At 32.6% G+C, this 19,571-nt stretch overlaps 2 protein-coding genes across 4 annotated transcripts; both read right to left on the minus strand.

Annotated features, from left to right (window-relative positions):
• Nucleotides 1-4,174: 4,174 nt before the first annotated feature.
• Nucleotides 4,175-7,602, minus strand: LOC18047117 (cytochrome c1-2, heme protein, mitochondrial). Of its 2 annotated transcripts, XM_006441443.2 has the most exons (8): nt 7,446-7,602; nt 6,992-7,080; nt 6,386-6,606; nt 5,926-6,205; nt 5,766-5,837; nt 4,987-5,103; nt 4,803-4,868; nt 4,175-4,706 (listed from the first exon to the last, which is right to left on the minus strand). In XM_006441443.2, the coding sequence occupies exons 2-8, from the start codon at nt 7,049-7,051 to the stop codon at nt 4,590-4,592; spliced, it is 933 nt and encodes a 310-aa protein (XP_006441506.1). In that variant the 5' UTR covers nt 7,052-7,080; nt 7,446-7,602; the 3' UTR covers nt 4,175-4,589. The 2 variants fall into 2 exon arrangements, with proteins under 2 accessions (XP_006441506.1, XP_024044595.1); XM_024188827.1 differs by lacking the exon at nt 6,992-7,080.
• A 6,340-nt stretch (nt 7,603-13,942) lies between these two features.
• Nucleotides 13,943-18,412, minus strand: LOC18047119 (disease resistance-like protein DSC1). Of its 2 annotated transcripts, XM_024189058.1 has the most exons (6): nt 17,816-18,412; nt 16,526-17,615; nt 15,787-16,071; nt 15,114-15,686; nt 14,477-14,880; nt 13,943-14,369 (listed from the first exon to the last, which is right to left on the minus strand). In XM_024189058.1, exons 1-6 carry the CDS (start codon nt 18,310-18,312, stop codon nt 14,246-14,248), a joined length of 2,973 nt encoding a protein of 990 aa, XP_024044826.1. In that variant the 5' UTR covers nt 18,313-18,412; the 3' UTR covers nt 13,943-14,245. The 2 variants fall into 2 exon arrangements, with proteins under 2 accessions (XP_024044826.1, XP_006441508.2); XM_006441445.2 differs by having other exon boundaries at nt 14,258-14,880.
• Between the last annotated feature and the right edge of the window lie 1,159 nt (nt 18,413-19,571).

Consider the following 19,571-nt stretch of genomic DNA (forward strand, 5'->3'; position numbering starts at 1 on the left):
TGCACTTAGTGAGAATAAACTTGCCCTAAAGACAAGACAAACTAGACTTGTCCCAGAGACAAGAAAATCTTGTGACAACTTTTAGAACTAGCAAAAGATGAATCGCATATTCTTACTTTTAACAATTATAAAATTGAATCTAAATTTCTTCTTTGTAATCTATTTTTTGAATCCAGCTCATTTGAACATGTATTATCCCTGTACTCTCAAAACGATGATGAAAACAAAGGCTCAAAAATGGTACCGAACAAGCCTTAAATATCACTATTTATTTAAATAAAATATTTAGATCTTAAAAAAGGGTAGGAAAGAAGACTCAAATTTTAATAGAAATACTTTAGGGATATAGAGAATAGAGTTTATAATTATATTATATTATACAATTAGCCAATATATTGGAAGCAAGGACTTAGTTTCGGTGGTAAGGCGTAGTCGTCCTATAGTTCAGGTTTTAGATTAAATTTTCAGTGGGTGTGTGAGTTAATAATTACCAAAGGATTTTTTTATAATTAATTTTTTAAAAAATATTGACGCTGATTTTTGGTCAATTAAAAAATTAAATAAATGGGACGATATAAAAAGTAAAATATAGAAAATTTGTGTGGTTCAGCATTTGGCCTACGTTCATGAGAATAGAAAGAACAATTTTTACTATTCAATGAGAATTATAATAATTTTTTTTCCTAGTTATTTGCTTCTGTCCTATATGCGATAAGAGCTCTCTATTTACAATACAAATTTAGGTATCCTAAGTCATTAATATCTCTTTGTTTTAATCGACTTTTACCACTTAACTAGAACTTGATCCGAAGTCTATATTTATCTCCTTCTCAAATTGGGTTTTTGAAACTTCTGAATTTTTCTTTTAGGTTTAGTTAACGGGTCCTTGATTCTTTTTCTATAATCGCAATTACTTTGGGTTAATAACCTCATGCTTACATCATGCTCACATGTTTCTATCTCACGTATCTTCATGAGATCTTGCTTATGTCATGTTTCTTGCTTCCAACTCACGTGTCTTCGTGACATCTTACTTATGTCATGCTTTTTGCTCTCATATCTTCATGAAATCTTACTTATCATGCTTCTTGCTTTTATATCTTCATGACATCTTCCTTAAGTCATGCTCTTTCCTCTAGCTCACATATCTTCATGACATCATGCTTATGTCATACTTTTTATTATTAAGAATGAGGTGATGAAGCCAAAGTAATTGTAGTTGTAAGGGAAGAATCCTAGGACCCGTTATCTAAATCCAAAAGAAAAATCCAAAAGTTTCGAAACCCAATTTGAGAAGGAGATAAATAGAGACTTTGGATCAAGTTCTAACTAAGTGGTAAAAGCCAATTAGAATAAGGAAATATCAATGACTTAGGATATCGAAAATTGTATTATAAATAGAGAGCTCTTAATGCATAGAGGGCACAGACAAATAGCTAAGCTGGAAAAAAAAAAAAAAAGACACCTTTGTTATAATTCTCATTGAGTAGTGAGGATTGCTCTTTTTATTCCCGTGGACATAGGACAAGTGCTGAATCACGTAAATTCTCTGTGTTTTACTTTTATATCGTCCCGTTTATTTAATTTTCTAGTTGACGAAGAATCGGCGTCAACAAAGTTAATTCTCTATTTTATTTCATGGTAATTATAGTTTAAAAACCACAACAAACAGAGCTTTGCTATAAATACAATCAAATCTACAATGTTTTAATTTATAATAAAATATTCCGTTTCACCAATACTAATATTTAAAATGATATAATTAAAATATAGTTACACTTAGAAATTACTTGTATAAATTTGTACATACAAACTGAGATGCCATAATATATAAGTGGAACTATCAAATCTTTACTATATTCCGAGTCCACTGATTCCAAGGTTGAAGATAATGATGACAATGATGTAATAATGTTGCATTGATTTGTAGACTATGACTACGATATTTTATTTCAAAGATTTACCAAATGTCATAATCTGTGCACCGTTAAATTATTAAATTTTAGTAATTTTTATTCATTTTTAACCATTTAACAATGCCCAATTGGGCCCCAAACTTTGGTACCATGGTAAAATCCTCATTTTTATAGCTCTAAGGCCCTTCCATCAATATATTTTTCCAAATTTTCGTTGTATTTAATACTGTTGGTCTTAAATTTTAAATGACATAAGAAATGTATAATATAATATGTGACACATAACAAAACTTAGTTGTCCTTTATCTTGTAACATATAATAGAATAATACATATAAGAAAGTAAAATTATCCTCTCCAAAATGTTTGGCATGAACTATGAATGGAGGAGATGCAATAGACATTGGTAGGAGAAAATGAGTGCACTTGCCCAAGTCATTGTCACATATACAAGCTTATCTTTTATGGCTTTTGCAATTTGTAAGGAGTTGAAAGTTAAAATATTGTGTAACGTGTTTCATTTTTATTTGATTTGATATTGAACATATAGTGAGGAGTAAAAGTAAAAAATAATGTGAAAGGAGAAAAGGTAGCCGTATTTAATGGGATTAGATTTCTTATCTAATCTTTTATGAGAGTAAGTATGTCAAAGTGTATTTTATAAGATCCTTTTTTTTTTGAAGAAAAAGAATTAAATCTGACCTTGAAACGAAGCATTTAGCTACACCATAAAAGGGCTATTTAATCAGGTCATAAAAAAAGAAAAATTTAATTGTAGTTTTAATAGATAGGTAGTAACATGAAATATAATGAAAAGATACATTATGATCAAGACTTTTCTCAATCAGAAATGTTCTAGAGCACCCAATAATTTTTCTATGATCATATTGTAATGATAATATACTCATCGCAAGACATCTTTTAAGAATATTAAGTAAGTCCAATTCAAAATTGATTTTTAAATTTTATATGATTTTGTTTTGAGATGGTATCATACTTGTATTGAGTTTTTTCTAGATATCTTAAGGGTGTATAATCAAGACACACACGCGCGCGCGCGTATACAATCATTCTCATGTGTGGATGCTTAATGTGGACACACTCTTAAACAGTACAATTTAAGAGGGTTAATTTAAAAACACATCCACATGAAAAAAATAAAAAAAATAAAAACGCCCAAATTAAGGTGAGACTATATATATATATATTGATCTTGGTTGTTTAGTTGATACTGTTGATTAGTAGAGGAGTCACATAAAAACAAACGACGACAGTTGACCCTGCTTATATTAAAATTTTCAGAAAATCTTTTCTAAATTACAATTAAAAACTGTATTTACCTCCTATAAAATTTGTAATTTGTTCCCGCTGGTTTTGAATAATTAAAAAAAAAAGGGAAAAAAAAGAGAAAAAAAATTAGGTTTATAAGTTATATTAACATGGAAGACCTTCCTTCTAATATTTCGCTTAGAAATCCTGTTACGGGATATCAATACAAATTCTCTAGCGTGCCTTCCTCGAAGGACTGCATTCATATCAGCGATCACAGTCTTGGCTTCTAACATACCTTGTTCATATTTTCCTGTTGTGGTTCTCATTAAACTTAAAATACTTCATATTGTGCTGAAGTGTGTGCGGTTTTGCTCACCATCCTTTGAAGATTGTAGATATCCTCTTGTGCTGCTTGTCCTCAAATTAGTTGCTGTGATAGGTTTGTAGGATCAGATGAGCAGCTACCGGTTATTGACTTCACTCCTATAGATTTTGCGAGAAGCGAAATAGCGAATGGGGTAAGGACTAAGGCGGACAACTTGGCTGAGAATCCTTGTTCCTGGCTGACATGATGACTCCGAGGATGTGCAACACAATAGAGTAGGGGAATAACAAAAGGCAGTAAATATTGATTCGATGAAAGCAGAAGATGGATTACTAAAACAGTGCAAAACATGGCTAGTACATCTAAAAGTTGAAGCATAATTCATACCTAAAATTGAAAATGTGATATATATATAATCATCTCATCACAGCAGAAGCAATGAAAAGCATTGCCACCCAAGCCATATTCTAAAAATTGTCGTGGCTTTAAATATGCAACTCATGGTCGTGGTTCATAAGCTAAAGCTACACTTGAAACCAATAAAAATAGGGTTCCTAGGCAACAAAGATGTGCACCTCAAAGGGCTAACATGACATAAATTACGTTCAACATTCTCCTCAAACCATATTCTCTACATTGTGTTATAGATGTGCCTGGCATTTCGGGATCATCTATCATAATTTTATTCAATTTCCTCAGTGGGGCATAACATTCTAAAACACCAAAAACATGCGGATCAAAAACTGTTTCTATCGATCGGCCAACCACCCTGAATAAGGTCAAAGGACTTTTATCCGATGTAAAGTACATTGACCAATGACCATTGTTTCCTTCTGTTTCAAGGATTGCATTTACAAATCCCACTAATAACAAATTATGAGAAGTGATAATTCAGCAAGGAAAATATGGCACCCAAAAAGAAATCTCTAACAAAAAATAATGTATCGGGTATATGGAGTAGCTTATTTCTTCACAACTTGGGGAAAAAAAGATTCTTCAGGTCACTCCATTTCCAAAAAAGAAGTAGAAACCTAGACCATCTGATCAAGCAATTATTTCTGATTTCCAGAAGGGAAGCTAGTTGACGACATCAAGGACCAGCTTGCGGGACTTAAGAACTGACCACCTCAGGCGCCGGTAGTAACCAGCTTGAAGTAAAGCCAATGACAGTACGAATATCCATTTAAAACCCATCTGCAATAAAGGCACATAAAGTTAGAAATAAGCCCCGCATTCAATGTCATTCAATGTACACTATCTGATGATATCATAATATAAAAGCAAACATACCAGCTTCCTCTCTTCCATTTCCGGTTCTGCAGCCCACGATAAAAATGTCACAACATCTTTTCCCATCTGCACCAAGACCATAAAACAAAACTGAGTTTTGCACCAGGAAAACATCTATACCATAAGCTTATGAATATGAGCCTCTTCTTATCTTGGGCCATTATTTATTAGAATAAAAACCAACCTGAGCTTCTGTTGCAGGGGTACCATCTTCATACTCTAAAGCACCATCAATAAGCATTTTAGGCATAGCAATTGCTCCGCCAGGAAAGTAAGGATTATAGTGCAATCCCTCTCTGATCTAAAGTAGCAATTGAGATTAGATACGTGGTCAGGAAGTGAAACAACGATCAGCTTTTTTTTTTTTTTTTTGGTTATGTTAACAAAAGAATCAAATTACTACTACTGCCAACTACACAGAAAACTAGTCACCATAAAACATTAAATGAAATCAGATATCGTCTTGTTTACCAGTAACGCAACTATACTCCGATGTGAAATATGCAGTATCAAACAAGATACAGTTTGTAAGTCTTAAAACACTTGGGTATTACAGTGATGGATCAGTGATCTGGAAAACATCAGCTAGACAAGATGAACAGGCCAGCTTCCCCACTAGATCTCATAGGTATATCAGAAGCGGCGACACAATTTAACAAACACCAAAATCTGATGGATAAGTGATCTGGAAAACATCAGCTAGACAAGATGAACAGGCCAGCTTCCCCACTAAATCTCATAGGGATATCAGAAGCGGCGACACAATTTAACAAACACCAAAATCAAGAGCAACTACATGTTCATTCCAGTATCAAAACTTTTTTTTTGCTGGACTCTCCTCCCCTACTTCCGAAAACGTGTATACATATGATAACAAATGAGAATTGCTACAAAAGCATAAAATTAGTATTGCACAAACAGAAAAATATGGAAACTGTGTTGAAAGGTTGGAGCAGAAATTACCGAAACACCAGCAGGAGGATCACGATAACCAGTTAGAAGAGCAAACACATAATTCTGACCATCATGACGAGCCTGAAAGCACAAAAGTTTAGACCTTCACAGAGTAGGAAATTACAGCTTTGAAGTTCAAAAAACATATGTATCAGAAGAAAGTTCTTACTTTGGTAATAAGACTTAAATCTGGAGGATATGCCCCTCCATTAGCAAACCTTGCTGCCTGTTCATTGGAATATGGCTGAGGAAAACGATCGCTGAGTTTACCTGGACGGGTGAACATCTCACCCTCATCGTTAGGTCCATCAACGACCTCAATCTCAGCAGCCATTGCCTTTGTCTCCTCTTCAGTATATGCGACACCCACCAAATCACGGTATGATATTAGTGACATAGAATGGCAGGATGCACAGACTTGCTGGTAGACCTGGTGACCACGGCGAATCCTGAACATTCAAAACCAACCTCACACATCTAAGAGTAACATACCATAAATTTTGAATATTGTTAGAAAATATGCAACACAATCATATTACAATTTCCCACATTTAAGATTACACATGTTTATCAAATGAGTTAAATTGTAAGCTTTATACAAACTATAACAACCGAGAAATAGAACATACGAGGCATGGTCGTAAGAACTGAGAATGCCTTTGTGAGGCCAAGGATAACTGGGACATGCCAACCCATGTTCAGCTTCATCAGCAGAAGCTATTGTTGCGAAACTTAAAAACCCTGAAACACCGGCTCCAAGGAGCGCAAATGCCCTTAGGGACTTCATACCAACAGATCCAGCATCTTCATGAATTTTCTTTGACGTGAAAAAGGATAACACTGGTAAGCCCTGCATGATCACATACTTAAACTATTAGGTCTTTTACTTCATAGCATAGTACTGCAGAGATACAACCCAATGCAATGCCACATTTCCCAGTTTATAACCAAAAGGCAGGATTTGGAAGTTGCAAACAGTCTGAAACATTTAGCATTATGTCATCCATTTTTTACATTCGGCGGACGCACACACAACATAGAAACAGTAAATAAAACCAGTACGTGAGCAAAGATCAAATAGATTAGAACAAAGAAAACTCGTTAAGACACAGAAGTGACTGCATCAGCATATACAACTCACAAATGAACTCAAATAGACTTGATACTTCAAAAACTCCAAATTAACAAACACAGGAGGCCGCCATGTGTAGCAGCATGAGGGAAAAGATTCTTACAGTGGACTGAGACTGAAGTCTCTTTCTCAGGAGCTGGTGGATAACTCCTCCTCCAACCATTTCAGCTAATATCTCTATCAATTAGTTCACTGAAACAATAAATTACACACACATTCTAACTACCGTCAATTACAGAACCAAAAAATAAAAAAAGAATATGAGGCTAGAAATTGCACAACCATTTAAGTAAAATGGGCAAAAACCCCAAACAAAATCAGAAAATTCCACAAAAACGGCAAGTTCATTATTTATCATAAGATTTATCCTATCAATCAGGCATCGGCTCGTTGATTATGTAATCATCTTTAGTTAGAAATTTTATACAAGCATTTTTCAAACCTTAAATTACAGACACAATCACAGGTGCTTCCAGTAAGAATTCCGAGATAAAAAAAACCCTAGATCGGGAAAAAGATACGGAGAAAGAGAAAATGAAAACGAGAAGAGAACTCACGAGATGATGAGATGAGCAAAGCTGCTCGACCGGAGAGCCTGTGGTCAACGATGAGGGCGCACTGGCAGAGATCTGTCCAACAAAGAAGTAGCGGCAACAAAAAAACTAAAATGAGAGAAGAAATAACGAGTGAATTATTCCTAGCTGGCTGCTTCAACTGCGACCACACGCCCCCTTTCCATCAGATCTTTTCATCATTGTTCACCTTTTGGGCCTCTTTTGCCTTCCTCTCAGGCCCAATAATTATAATTATTTATGGGCTTAGGTTTAGGTTACCAATTGAAGCCCGGTATTCAGATCTGGTACCCTATGAATCCGCTTCCAATGATCCGTGATAATACTTTAAATAAATTACGCTTTAAGATTAATTTTATTCATTATTTTATATAAGCTCCTATTATTTGATTTCTCAAATTGTTGTTCAATGTATTAGAGGCGGCATTTTTTTTTGTATTCATGTCTTATCTTAGTTTGAAGTTTAAGTTTGTCGACCCAATACAACCTGCTAATTAATCATTTCAATATTCTTAAACACTACCCTATTTATTTATTATTGTTTTAAATTTCTGTCAATTCCGAAAATGCAAAATTTTTTAGTTTGTTACGCAAAATAATTGAGAATGAGAAGCATGAATGCTCTTCACTCGCACAATAAAGAGTCTTGCATTCACTAAGTAAATATCAAGATTGTTGGGATATTTTAAAGTAAGATTTATTAGATATTTTTAAAGATTTTTACAATTTTGGTTTTGTGAACGCAATTGCTAATTCTCCATTCATATGTCTTATTCCAAAAAAGAATGAGTTTTTGAGGTTGAGTGAGTTCAGACCTATTAGTTCGGTGACTAATCTTTATAAGATTGTTGCTAAAGTGCTTTCTTTAAGGTTCATGGAGGTGTTGAGGGAGATTGCTTCTACTGCTCAGGGTGCTTTTGCAAGAGATAGATAGATTCTGGATGCTATCTTAATTGCCAATAAAACTATGGAGGAGTATAGAAAATCTAGAAAATCTGGTCTCGTTATCAAAATTGATTTTTAGAAAGCCTACGACCGCATAGCTTAGGATGGGGTTTGTAATTAAATATACCAAAAAAGGAGGGCATTTATATAGATATATTCCGTACTTTATAATTATGTAGATATGTCATTTTATGTGGTGGATTGACTAAAATATCTTTAAAAGAAAAACATAAAATATACACAAAAATCACGTCCAGTTCGCTCTTTTACTTACACCATTTCACTCACATTAGTTCACTTCTCACATCATTTCACTCCACACTCTCAAAATCACTCATGAACAGCTAATATGTATTTTCATAATTGATACTGATGGGTTTCGGCTTGTTAAATTATAATTTTATTTCTCCTTAACTGTTTTTGTGTGCTAATGGTATTTATACTTAATTAAAAAGTTAATATATTGTAAGGAGTTTAATGTAGATAAAAGATTAGAGTAATGATACAGCCACAAACTCTTGTACAAACTTATTTTGTACAAACTGACGTGGCATTAATTCATTGGTTGAATGAAAATATAAATTAATAAAAACAAATCATGTGGGCCAAGTGATATTTAATTCAACCAATCTTATCACGCTACATCAATTTGTACAAAATAAGTTTGTACAAGAGTTTGTGGCTGTATCATTACTCAAAAGATTATAGAGAATCAAATAGTATTACTTATGGAGATAAAATAGGAGGAAAGAGAAGAAAAAGCAATTAATAATATACTGTCGGGTCCATTAATTTTTTGTTTTGTTATTCATAAAAAATATATCAACATCTAATTTGATCCATTGATTTAATTATTGTTAAAAAGTTAAGATTTTGTGCAGATTCTTAAGAAAAAAGAGGAGCTCTCGATCCTATTGCAGCATATCATTTTGTAGCATCACATGGGATGGGCTTCATATTCAAACCCATCTGCACAATAAATCAAAATCCATCTAACGTAACAACTAACACAGCTCTGCACAGTGCACACCTGTGTTCTTCTCTGTAACCATTTGGCATTAATTGGCAGTTTATCATTTAGGCCATGTTATAAGCCTCAAAGATCTTTTATTTTTACGTACTTTAAATTTTAGTACAAATATTCACCTTCTTTTTCTTCATTTTATCCAACAGTATAGCTTGTAGTAGTACGTTGTTAAATTGGTAATGTTAAATGTTATTCTTTTTACAAAACTAATTTTTTCATATATATATATATATAATGTTAGGGTTTGCTCACTGAAAATTAGGTTTCTATGTCTAAATATTTTAGAGTTTTTTTTTTTTTGAGATTTAAAATTTAAAATTAAGAAAAGATAATTAAAAATTTGTATATCAATTTAAGCCAAATAAATAAATTAGAACAATTGCCCAATTTTTTAGCTATAGCCTCAAGAATCAAAATTTTCTTCTCTTTCCTATTATGTCCTCCACCCAGTCAGGTCCTAAAATTTCCGCACGTGGCTTATTATTATTGACACCTGAACATGAGGTAGACTATACGGGCTTTCTTTCAATAGTAATCTTATGGATTGGGCTATCTTACTGGGCTTACTGGGTGTTTCAACAGCATGCTCAAAGTGGATACAAGCACAAAAATGAATCAGAAAAGTGAGAAAATAAAATGATGTATTCCAAAGAAAAGTTAGTTATAATAAGATGGGCACTATATGTTAGAACGAGCTATCTAAAGCATCATCGAGAAAATTTATGCACAGTAGCAAGTAGCACGAATTAAGTTACACGAATCAACCAATCATGGTACCAAACATCATATCGGTTATGCCTTTTTCAAATTACTATAATTGGAGATTCGTATAAAATTTTTGATAAATTAGAGATAATTGAGTTACAAGCCCTTACATAAATTAATGCAAGATGATTAAATTGATTGGACCAATACCTTTCGGCAAGTATGATTTGTTTTTATTATTTTATATTTTTATCCAACCAATAAATTTATATTACATTAGTTTACATAAAATTTATTTGTATCTCTATCATCACTCTAAATTAAGAGTTGTATTTGTGATATAAAAATCACATGCTTAAAATAATCCTTCAACTTGGTAGCTCTATCATATGTGGCAATATTTCAGAGCTTTATTATGGAAGCCTAATCCTAAAATTCGCTAAACATATATATTGGAAAATGTTATATTTTGAATTTATTATTAATTGTCTGTTTTCTTTCTAAATTGAACAAATCTCTCAATTTTTTATTGGACAAACGTTCGAATTGGTAATTTCTTATTTTATTAAATTAATTGGGTACATGATAGATCCATTACATACTTAAATATATTGCATGTTGTTATAAACACAAATTGTCTGCAAGAAGAAATCAAAGAAAATAAAAAGAACAAGTGATAAATAAGTTAATTTAAGATAACTCAAAATCTTCATAAACATGTTTTCAATATTTTGAGGGATTAAATACCTTCTAATACAACTATTAAGTCGCCAAATAAAATATTTCAGTCGATAGTTATTGACATTGATGCTAGTTTAAGTACTAGCTTGCAGATAAAACTTGAAACTAAAGAATAGGAGTAACAATCCTAAACCAATGTAAATAATTAACTAATTAACTACTAATTTGCTAAGCCCAAGTAGATGTTAACCACATCCAACAGGATAAATATAATTTAAAATAAATCAAAACTAAACATATCTCAAAACTTGAAGATCATACCACATACTTGTCCCCTCGGTTTGACCATATGGTTGTCAAACAAATTTCTATGTTTAGCTATCCAAGCTTGAATCTCTAAGAATGTAGAGAAAAAAACCTTGATTTGCACTTTACCCACGGCTGTGTCTTCTTAATAATAATAATAATAATAATAAAAAGATTGCACTGCATGCTTGTTAAAATTGAAAGAATTTATCTTGTACCAAGTATGATGAATATTTGTGTTAATTCTCTTTTATAATGCTTGAGCCACATACGGTCGTATTTTCTTGTAATGTATATTATTTTTTACAATGTTTCTTTTTCCTGTCTAACAACCTTATATTGATTCTATTTAGAGTTGTCTTTGCCCGAAAGGCTAACGTTAATTAGCACGAATAAGGCATGGCATGCAATCAAATGTCGTCTAATTACTTAGATTAGAGTCCAACTTCCAAAAGCTTACTTTATCTAATAAAATGCTAGCAAATCTATAGAGCTTTGGTTTTATACATATAATAATCTGTCTTTTGTATAAGCTAGTTAATGCTAATTTTCCTGTCAATATTTATCTTGAATTTTTCATACATTTGATGTAACTTGCAAATTTATTTTATGCGCCACAGTGAATTTTGTTATGCGACACTTGAATTTTACAAGTAGCCAATTTATTGTCTTTTTCTTCTTCTTCTTCTTTTATTTTTTAAGATTAAGTTATTAAAAATATATTTATATTAATGGCTTAAATGGGCTATCAAACCCAAAATACAAGGAGAATATGACAATGTGAACCTTCTTCTTAGACCAAACCAAAATCATAAATTGACCCACCAGCCGATATGTAGGTGCCGGGTTTACGGTTCAGCCAGCAGCCACCCATTAACTAATTAATTAACAGCTAGAAAATTAATTCAAGTATATTAGATTCAACTTAAAAAGCTAAACATATATTTTTTTTTCCCTTTTGGGTTTAGATTCGGAGGTAAAAAGCGGTCCTCTTATAGCTCATGTTTTTTTTTTTTTGGAATTTAAGTTCAGCAGATGCATAAGTTAATAGTTGAAAAATTAATTTTTTAATTAATTTTTTTGAAAAATATTTTTTGAAATCAGTTTTCTATTTTATTTTAATGTTAGAACTTCAATTTCATGATAAGTGTAGCTTAAAAGCCACAACATTACACTAGCAAATGTAGTCTTACTGTAATCACAATCAAATCTACCATATTTTAATTTATGACAAAATATTCCGTTCCACCAACGCTAGCCTTTAAAATGATACAAAATATAATTTACACTTATAAACTTTTTTGTATAAATTTTTACATACAAACTAAGATAGCCATAATATATAAGTGGAACTATCAAATTTTTATCATATTCGGAATTCGATGTTTTCAGGAATGAAAATAATTGACGACAATGATGTAATAATGTTAAATTAATTTGCAAAATGTGATTAAGGTATTTAAAAGTTTTACAATATTTCCGATTGTACACTATTAAATAATCAGATTTTATTGATTTTTATTAATTCTTAACCATGTAACAATATCCAATTGAGCCCCTAACTGTGGGTATCATATTATAATCCTCATTTGTATAGCTGTAAGGCGTATCATTATATATATATTTTTTTCCAAATTTTTCATTATGTCTAATATTATTTGTCTTAACTTTTAAGTGACATAAAAAAACTGAGTAAAAGTTCATTTAGTCCCTGATTTTTTAGAATAATAAAAAAAATTGTGATTTGGATAGGTAATAACAGGAAAGATATATAATGAAAAGATACATCGTTATCAAGACTTTTCTCAATGATTAATGCTCTTGAACATCCAAGACTTTTTTTATGATCATATTATCATGATAATGTACTTTCTTAAGACATCTTTTAAGCATATTAAGTAAGTTCCTATTCAAAGTTGATTTTAAATTTATATGATTTTGTTTTGGTATGATATCATACTTGTGTTAAGCTTTTCTAGATTGTTTCAGTTGGCTTAAAACTTTCAGAAAATCTTTTCTAAATTACAACTAAAAATCATATTTTCTCCCAATAAAGTATGTGATTTATTCCCACCAGCTTTGAATAATTTACAAAAAAAGGTAGATTCAAAATTATATTTTCATCTCCAAAATCATTTAAAAGTGTATGTTAAATCTAAAATTATTTGAAAATACTTGAGAAAAGTCAAATTCTTTTAAGTTGTTGCCCATTAGAGGTATACAAGTTATTTTACTTGATTCATATCTCTACTACAATTAAGATTTACAGCCACTAAAGATAAACAAAATAATAAATAAAATTGATAATTAGCTAATGTCAGATGGATTTAGATGAATTTTAAGGGATTCTAATTTCTCAAAAGAATGGGAGAGTTTGCCTCATTTTCCAAATCTTTAAAGGCGAATTTGAACTAATGAAGCAAATGATCCTGAATGGTAGAATTGTTTGTATTTATTTATTATTATATATAAAAGTTATCAACGATCCGAAAAAATATATCTGAAATTTTGTGGCAATATGTTTATGCTCAAGCGTTGTAGACATTGTTTGTAGAGCTGGGCTGTTTGTGTCGGTTTGGGCCTAAACAGACATTGAACTGGCTCAATAGGGCTAGAGCTCCACTGAGTCGAATTAATTTTTTTCCCTCAGTTCAAATTCTTTAACTCATTCACGGCTATATAATTTGTTTTTGTTTTTGTTTTCCAAAATAAACCATTACTTCAGTTGATTTGCACACACTTATAATTATCTCAATACATGAAGGCTATTAAACTAGAATACATTTTTCAATAATTTAAAGTAGGACTTAAAATATGTTTAATTTAACTTAATTACTGGCATTCAAAACCTTGTGACATAGAGGGTTGGGAATCAATACAGCAAACGAAAATTAAGAATACATGGATTTATGGCGTTGAGCATTTAGAAAATTAAAGCAAAAGCAAAGGAAAAAAAATGACAATTTAAAAAGGTGTTTTACATCACACCATTTATACCGGGCACTTTGTTTCGATGAAAGGACGTGAGCGACTTAGGCATGAAAAACCCCCAGTCAATTCAACCTTTTAAAGTACCAGTATTGCCCGAGAAAGAAACAGATGTAGACTAATATGAATTTCATCAGCAGGAGTATTTCAATCTTTTTGGGTGCGGTTCCTCTTCTTCATTAGAGTTGAAATTTTGCTGGGATCTTAGGTTGATTCCCACAAAATCATCACCAGCGGTCAATAAACGAATCCCACATGTTTCAATGGGTGCGGTTCCTCTTCTTCATTAGAGTAGAAATTTTGCTGGGATCTTAGGTTGATTCCCAAAAAATCATCACCAGCGGTCAATAAACGAATCCCACATTTTTTTACCCCGCAACACCTCATGGCTCTACCAGTATGATTATAAAAGTAAATCTTGAAAAGGGCCTTCTCAAAATCTTGACGACTGTCCCCCTTATCTCCATGGAAGAAGTAGTACCCCATGAACAAGTGATCCGACTCGACATAATCAATTGTCCTAACATACCAATCATGACTGGGGATTTTGAATCGGATTCTGCAGCGCAACTGAAAACCCACGTCCTCATCATGATGGTCTTGAAATGCAACAACAGCACAAAAGGCAATGGCCAAGTATTCATTATTGATCCAATCTGACTGCGGGAACTCTATAGAAGATCCCATACTTGAAAATCTAAACCACTTTGGAATTGCACTTCCGGGAAAATAAATACTACCGCAAGATGGTTTATACTTATAATCTGTCTGTATCATGCAAATAAGAGTTTTTGACGTTATTATTTGAAAGTGTAATGCTGAACATCTCAGCATTATTATTCCAAGTTGAGTCCTAGTTGATGCGGCAGCACCAAATCAAATTAATTTTTAATGTTTAACAGGATATGACTATTGCAGATAAGCGCTATCAGATCAATTGTGACTTAAATGTTGATATCAATAATGATATTGTAACTGAAATTATGTAAAAAGAGACGCACCTCTTCTTTTAATTTCATCCACCATGAAGTAGCCTTCTGCTGAATTTTCTGTAGAGCATCTTCTGCAATTCCTTTGAGCTCATTCTGATCCAATTTTAAGCAATCACTCAAATTGAAATACTGATCATTGTGCGGCGACATAGCTGAGAATAAAAATGAAAAACTTGACAATGCTTCTAGTGATGTGCAACGACGTACTCCCACGGAAAGCAGATTGCATGGAAGCTCTGGTAAGGATAGAAGTTTTGAACAATTCTTTAAATGCAGCAGTTCCAACTTTGAAAGATTTATGATGCTTTCTGGTATTCTCCGAAGATTTGAGCAACCCGATAGATAGAGTCTTTGTAGAGAAATCAACTCACATAGGCTGCTTGGGAGACTATTCAGGTTTTTGCATAACCTCATATCAAGGGTAACAAGTTTACTCAAATATTGAATAGATGAGTGAGTCTCAACCAAACTTGAGCAGGCTTTTAAAAGCAGATTCTCGAGATTTCGGGCTTGCGAGAGATCTGGGAGTTTCTTTAGCTGCCTGGAGTAACTGAGGTCTATCTCCTTTAAGTTAACAAGATTCTGCCAGATAAAAAAATAATAAAATACAGAGGAAGACACCAACACACATCAATAGCATGTGTGAAATTTTAAAATTATATATTGCTATTAATAGACATACCGGGACACCATCCCAAAGTTGTTCAACCTTGCTCTCACGCAATTGAAGTGAAATAAGAGTATCTAGACGAATAACTGGAGGCAATGATTTTGATGGATATCCATCCCAATAAAGATACCTTAGCTCGGTGAAAGCCTCACCTTCAAAATGAGAAATCTTAAATTTGTTCTCTCCATGAAATTTTAAAAATCTCAGTCTAGGCATCTTTTTGAAAGTACTGGAGTTTAAGTGTATTTCATTGACTTTAGACATATCCAGCAAGATACCCTCGATTGCTTCAGTTCCCTAACAATCAATGAGCGACTACAAGTTTAGCATCAGATTTATATAATTCAAACCACAGTAGCTGTTACACAGTCATAATTAACGCACATCAAGACATAAAAATTGCAGGCAGAGCATGTTACATTGAACAATTTGGAGAAAAATTATTTACAAATAACAATTATTCTAAAGAAAATGATAAATATTTAGACTATATTTTGAATTTTGAATTTTTAAATTTTATTTTTAAAAAATTCACAAATGTGGTAGTATGACATGATGTATGAACTTGAATTATGATTATAGATGTATAAAAAGTATTGCACATCTATGGCCATAGTTCAAGTCCAACATTTTCTTCATTATGGACGTCCACAACAGAGGCTTAACTACACTTATGTCATTGAAATATAGTTCTTTCGGACAAAGTACCAATCTGAATCCCACAAAAATGAAAATAGAAATAATTCCTCACCAAATTTTTTGACAAAACCTCATTAACATCCTTGTGATGCCACAATCGACGACATTTTCCAGGATTGTTGATGGCTGCTTCCCGATCAATTTTTCTGCCCATATCTTGTAGCAAATCATGCATTCTTATCTTATTGCACGATATAGTTATCAGAGACTTGTCAACAAGTCTCCCTAACCCTATTTCAGGGAAGAAGTCACTGGCATCAAAATAATTTATTACAAAATCTTTATTGGCTCCTACAAAGTAACATGCAATATCTAAAAACATAGCTTGCTCTACATAATCCAATCCATCATAACTTATCTTTAAAACATCTTGAATTTCCATGTGAGGAACTGTCTCTAGTTTGGTTATTGCACTTTCCCATTCCTCTTTTCGCCTTGCAGATAGAAACAAACCCAAAACTTTAAGAGCCAGTGGAACTCCCTGAGCATATTTTATTATTTTGTATGTTAACTCCATATAACATGCAACAGGATGGTCTTGTCTGAAGGCACATCGACTAAAAAGCTTAAGAGCATCAGCATCTGCTAATTCTTTCACCTCGTAAATTTTATCAGCCCAACAGTTTATAAGTACTTGTTTGTCTCTTGTTGTTATTATTATTAGACTCCCTGAGGCAAACGAATCTAGTTCGCCAATTAGAAATTCTATTTGTTTTCGATCCGTAACATCATCAAAAACAATTAGAACTTTCTTGCGAGTAAGCCTTTTACTTTCAAAGTTGAGGCCGATATTTGGGATGATCTTTACATTTCCATCATTCAACAATGTAGACAGAAGTTCCTGTCGCAAGTGAGCTGACATGCCAGTTTTTTCAGCTTCTCTAACGTTTTGAGCAAAGTAAGCACCTTCAAAATGTCGAGAGTACTTTTTAAAAAGAGCTCCAGCGATTGTTGTCTTGCCTATACCACCAATGCCCCAAATTCCTAACTTGCAAGTAACCACGAACCTGGTACCCAATAATGATTCAATTTTTTTAATGCACGATTCTACTCCAACCAGGCTTTTGTTTTCACTTTGAAATGTATCATCTAGACACCTCAAAACTTCATTGGAAATCTCCTCTATGAGTTTAGATTCAGGCCTGTCAAATAGGAAAAATAGCAATAATTAAGTTCAAATGGATCAAAAAGGGGCAATATGTTTTTTTAAAAATTCCAGTATCTAAATTAATGTAGGCAACGTACAGGACTTGATAAAATCGAACCAGATAATTACATATAATTAAATTGTGGAATAGCAATCTTTTCGCATGTGAAAATCAAGTCAATGACTAATTGTTACCTGATGACATGAGAATCAAAGCCAGATAAACTTGCTGCTTCCGTTAAGGCAACCCTCCACCTCTGGAACTTCTCCTCATAATTCTTTTTAAGCTTCAAAAATTCAGTTCCGAAAGTGCCTTTCTGACGTCTCACGTTTGATGGATCAACCCGATAGAACACTGGGATCGCAATCTGACCGTACTTTTTCTTGCAATCGAGGATCTTTACAAGTTCATCGAGACACCATCTGGAAGATGCGTAACGCTCCGAAAAAATAATAATTGAAATCTTTGATCCCTCAATTGCATCCAAAAGAGATGTTGAAATTTCACCTCCTCTCTTAAGTTGGTCATCAACGAACGTTTCGATTTTTTTCCTGCACAAATCTGCATGAAGATGGCTGGTAAAGTTGTCGCGGGTGTCCTTGCCTCTGAAACTAACAAAAACATCATGTTTTACTTGAGGATTAATATTAGCTGAAGAGGAGGAACAAGAAGCAGAGGAGGAAGCCATCATGTCTGTGTGAGAGAGCAAGACTTGGTAAATTCTGGGTCTTGATAAATAAAGTCATCCCCTATGTTACGTTCACCCACACACAGCAACAATACCATTAGCAATAAAGTCAAGATCTCTTTCTATTTGTTTTAAAGTAGCAATAAAACAATGCCAAAAAAAAAATAATATGAAGTATGTTGACCCATATTAGTAACTCTTATAATGTTATTGTTATACAAGATTAAATATGAGTACTCTATATAATTATAGCATCTTATAAATATCTAATGCTGTAAATAGTTGTGAATTGTCATCTTCATATCATCGGTCAACTCAGTCAAGAACGAATGAGATTTTGGAGGCATTTTGTAGCATCACATAGGACGCGCTTCATATTCAAACCCAATCTGCACAATAAATCAAAATCCATCTAACGTAACAACTAATTATTTGTGGTTGGGAAACAAGGGCAGCTTTGCACACCTTTGGTCTTCTCCGTAACTACTTGGCATTAATCGGCAGTTTATCATTTAGCCCATGTTATAAGTCTTAAAAGATCTTTTATTTAACTTAATATTTTTACGTACTTTAAATTTTAGTACAAATATTCACCTTTTTTTTCTTCATTTAATCCAACAATATAGTCAGTCGTAGTACGGTGTTAAATTGGTAATGTTAAATGTTATTCTTTTTACAAAACTAATTTTTTTCATATATACATATATAGGTTCCGGCTGTGGTGCCCTGTGACACCATACCCCCAACTTTTGTCTTTTGTGGGATGATTATTGGTAAATTGTAGTTACCACCTATGTCTCTCTTTCATTTGTATTTTTACTTCGATAAAATGAAAAGTTGCAGTTAGCTCCTTACTCTAACCCAAAAATTACACTTCAAAGTTTAAATGCATTTTCATCTAAAATTTTATATTTCTAAACTTTCCTAATATAACAAATATTTTTATGGATTGAAATAATCTTATCCTTTAATTTTTAGTTTTTCACACCCTAAAGTTATTTCATCATGTACAAAATATAATTCTTAAAATAAAAAATATCTATTTTATAATGGATGTTTGGGAGGCGATAAAGGAAAGTGGGGGGAAATGAGAGAGAGGAGAGACGAAATGAGAGAAAAGAAAAGAGTAACGATAAAAAATTAAAATAATATTAGTGGGTAGTCTCATTGGATATGCAAATGCAATTGCACCTAGAAATTTTGGCTTTAAATTCTTCATGCCTAGAAGCAGCTAAAATGTTCGATGGTTGAAGTAGAAAATT

The sequence above is a fragment of the Citrus clementina genome, unplaced genomic scaffold, assembly GCF_000493195.1.
Source record: "Citrus clementina cultivar Clemenules unplaced genomic scaffold, Citrus_clementina_v1.0 scaffold_3, whole genome shotgun sequence".
In the NCBI taxonomy this organism is placed as follows: Eukaryota; Viridiplantae; Streptophyta; class Magnoliopsida; order Sapindales; family Rutaceae; genus Citrus; species Citrus x clementina.

Bases quoted from the DNA above. Each gene is read 5' to 3' on its own strand.
- LOC18047119 (XM_006441445.2), bottom strand. From the start codon at position 18,312: ATGATGGCTTCCTCCTCTGCTTCTTGTTCCTCCTCTTCAGCTAATATT. The intron at 17,616-17,815 runs GTAACAATTAGT...CCTATTTGACAG, and splicing joins TTTGATTCTCATGTCATCAG to GCCTGAATCTAAACTCATAG. The intron at 16,072-16,525 runs GTGAGGAATTAT...ATTGATTGTTAG, and splicing joins AGGTTTTGTCAAAAAATTTG to GGAACTGAAGCAATCGAGGG.
- LOC18047117 (XM_006441443.2), bottom strand. From the start codon at position 7,051: ATGGTTGGAGGAGGAGTTATCCACCAGCTCCTGAGAAAGAGACTTCAG. The intron at 5,838-5,925 runs GTAAGAACTTTC...TTGTGCTTTCAG, and splicing joins ATTTAAGTCTTATTACCAAA to GCTCGTCATGATGGTCAGAA. The intron at 5,104-5,765 runs GTAATTTCTGCT...TTGCTACTTTAG, and splicing joins ATCCTCCTGCTGGTGTTTCG to ATCAGAGAGGGATTGCACTA.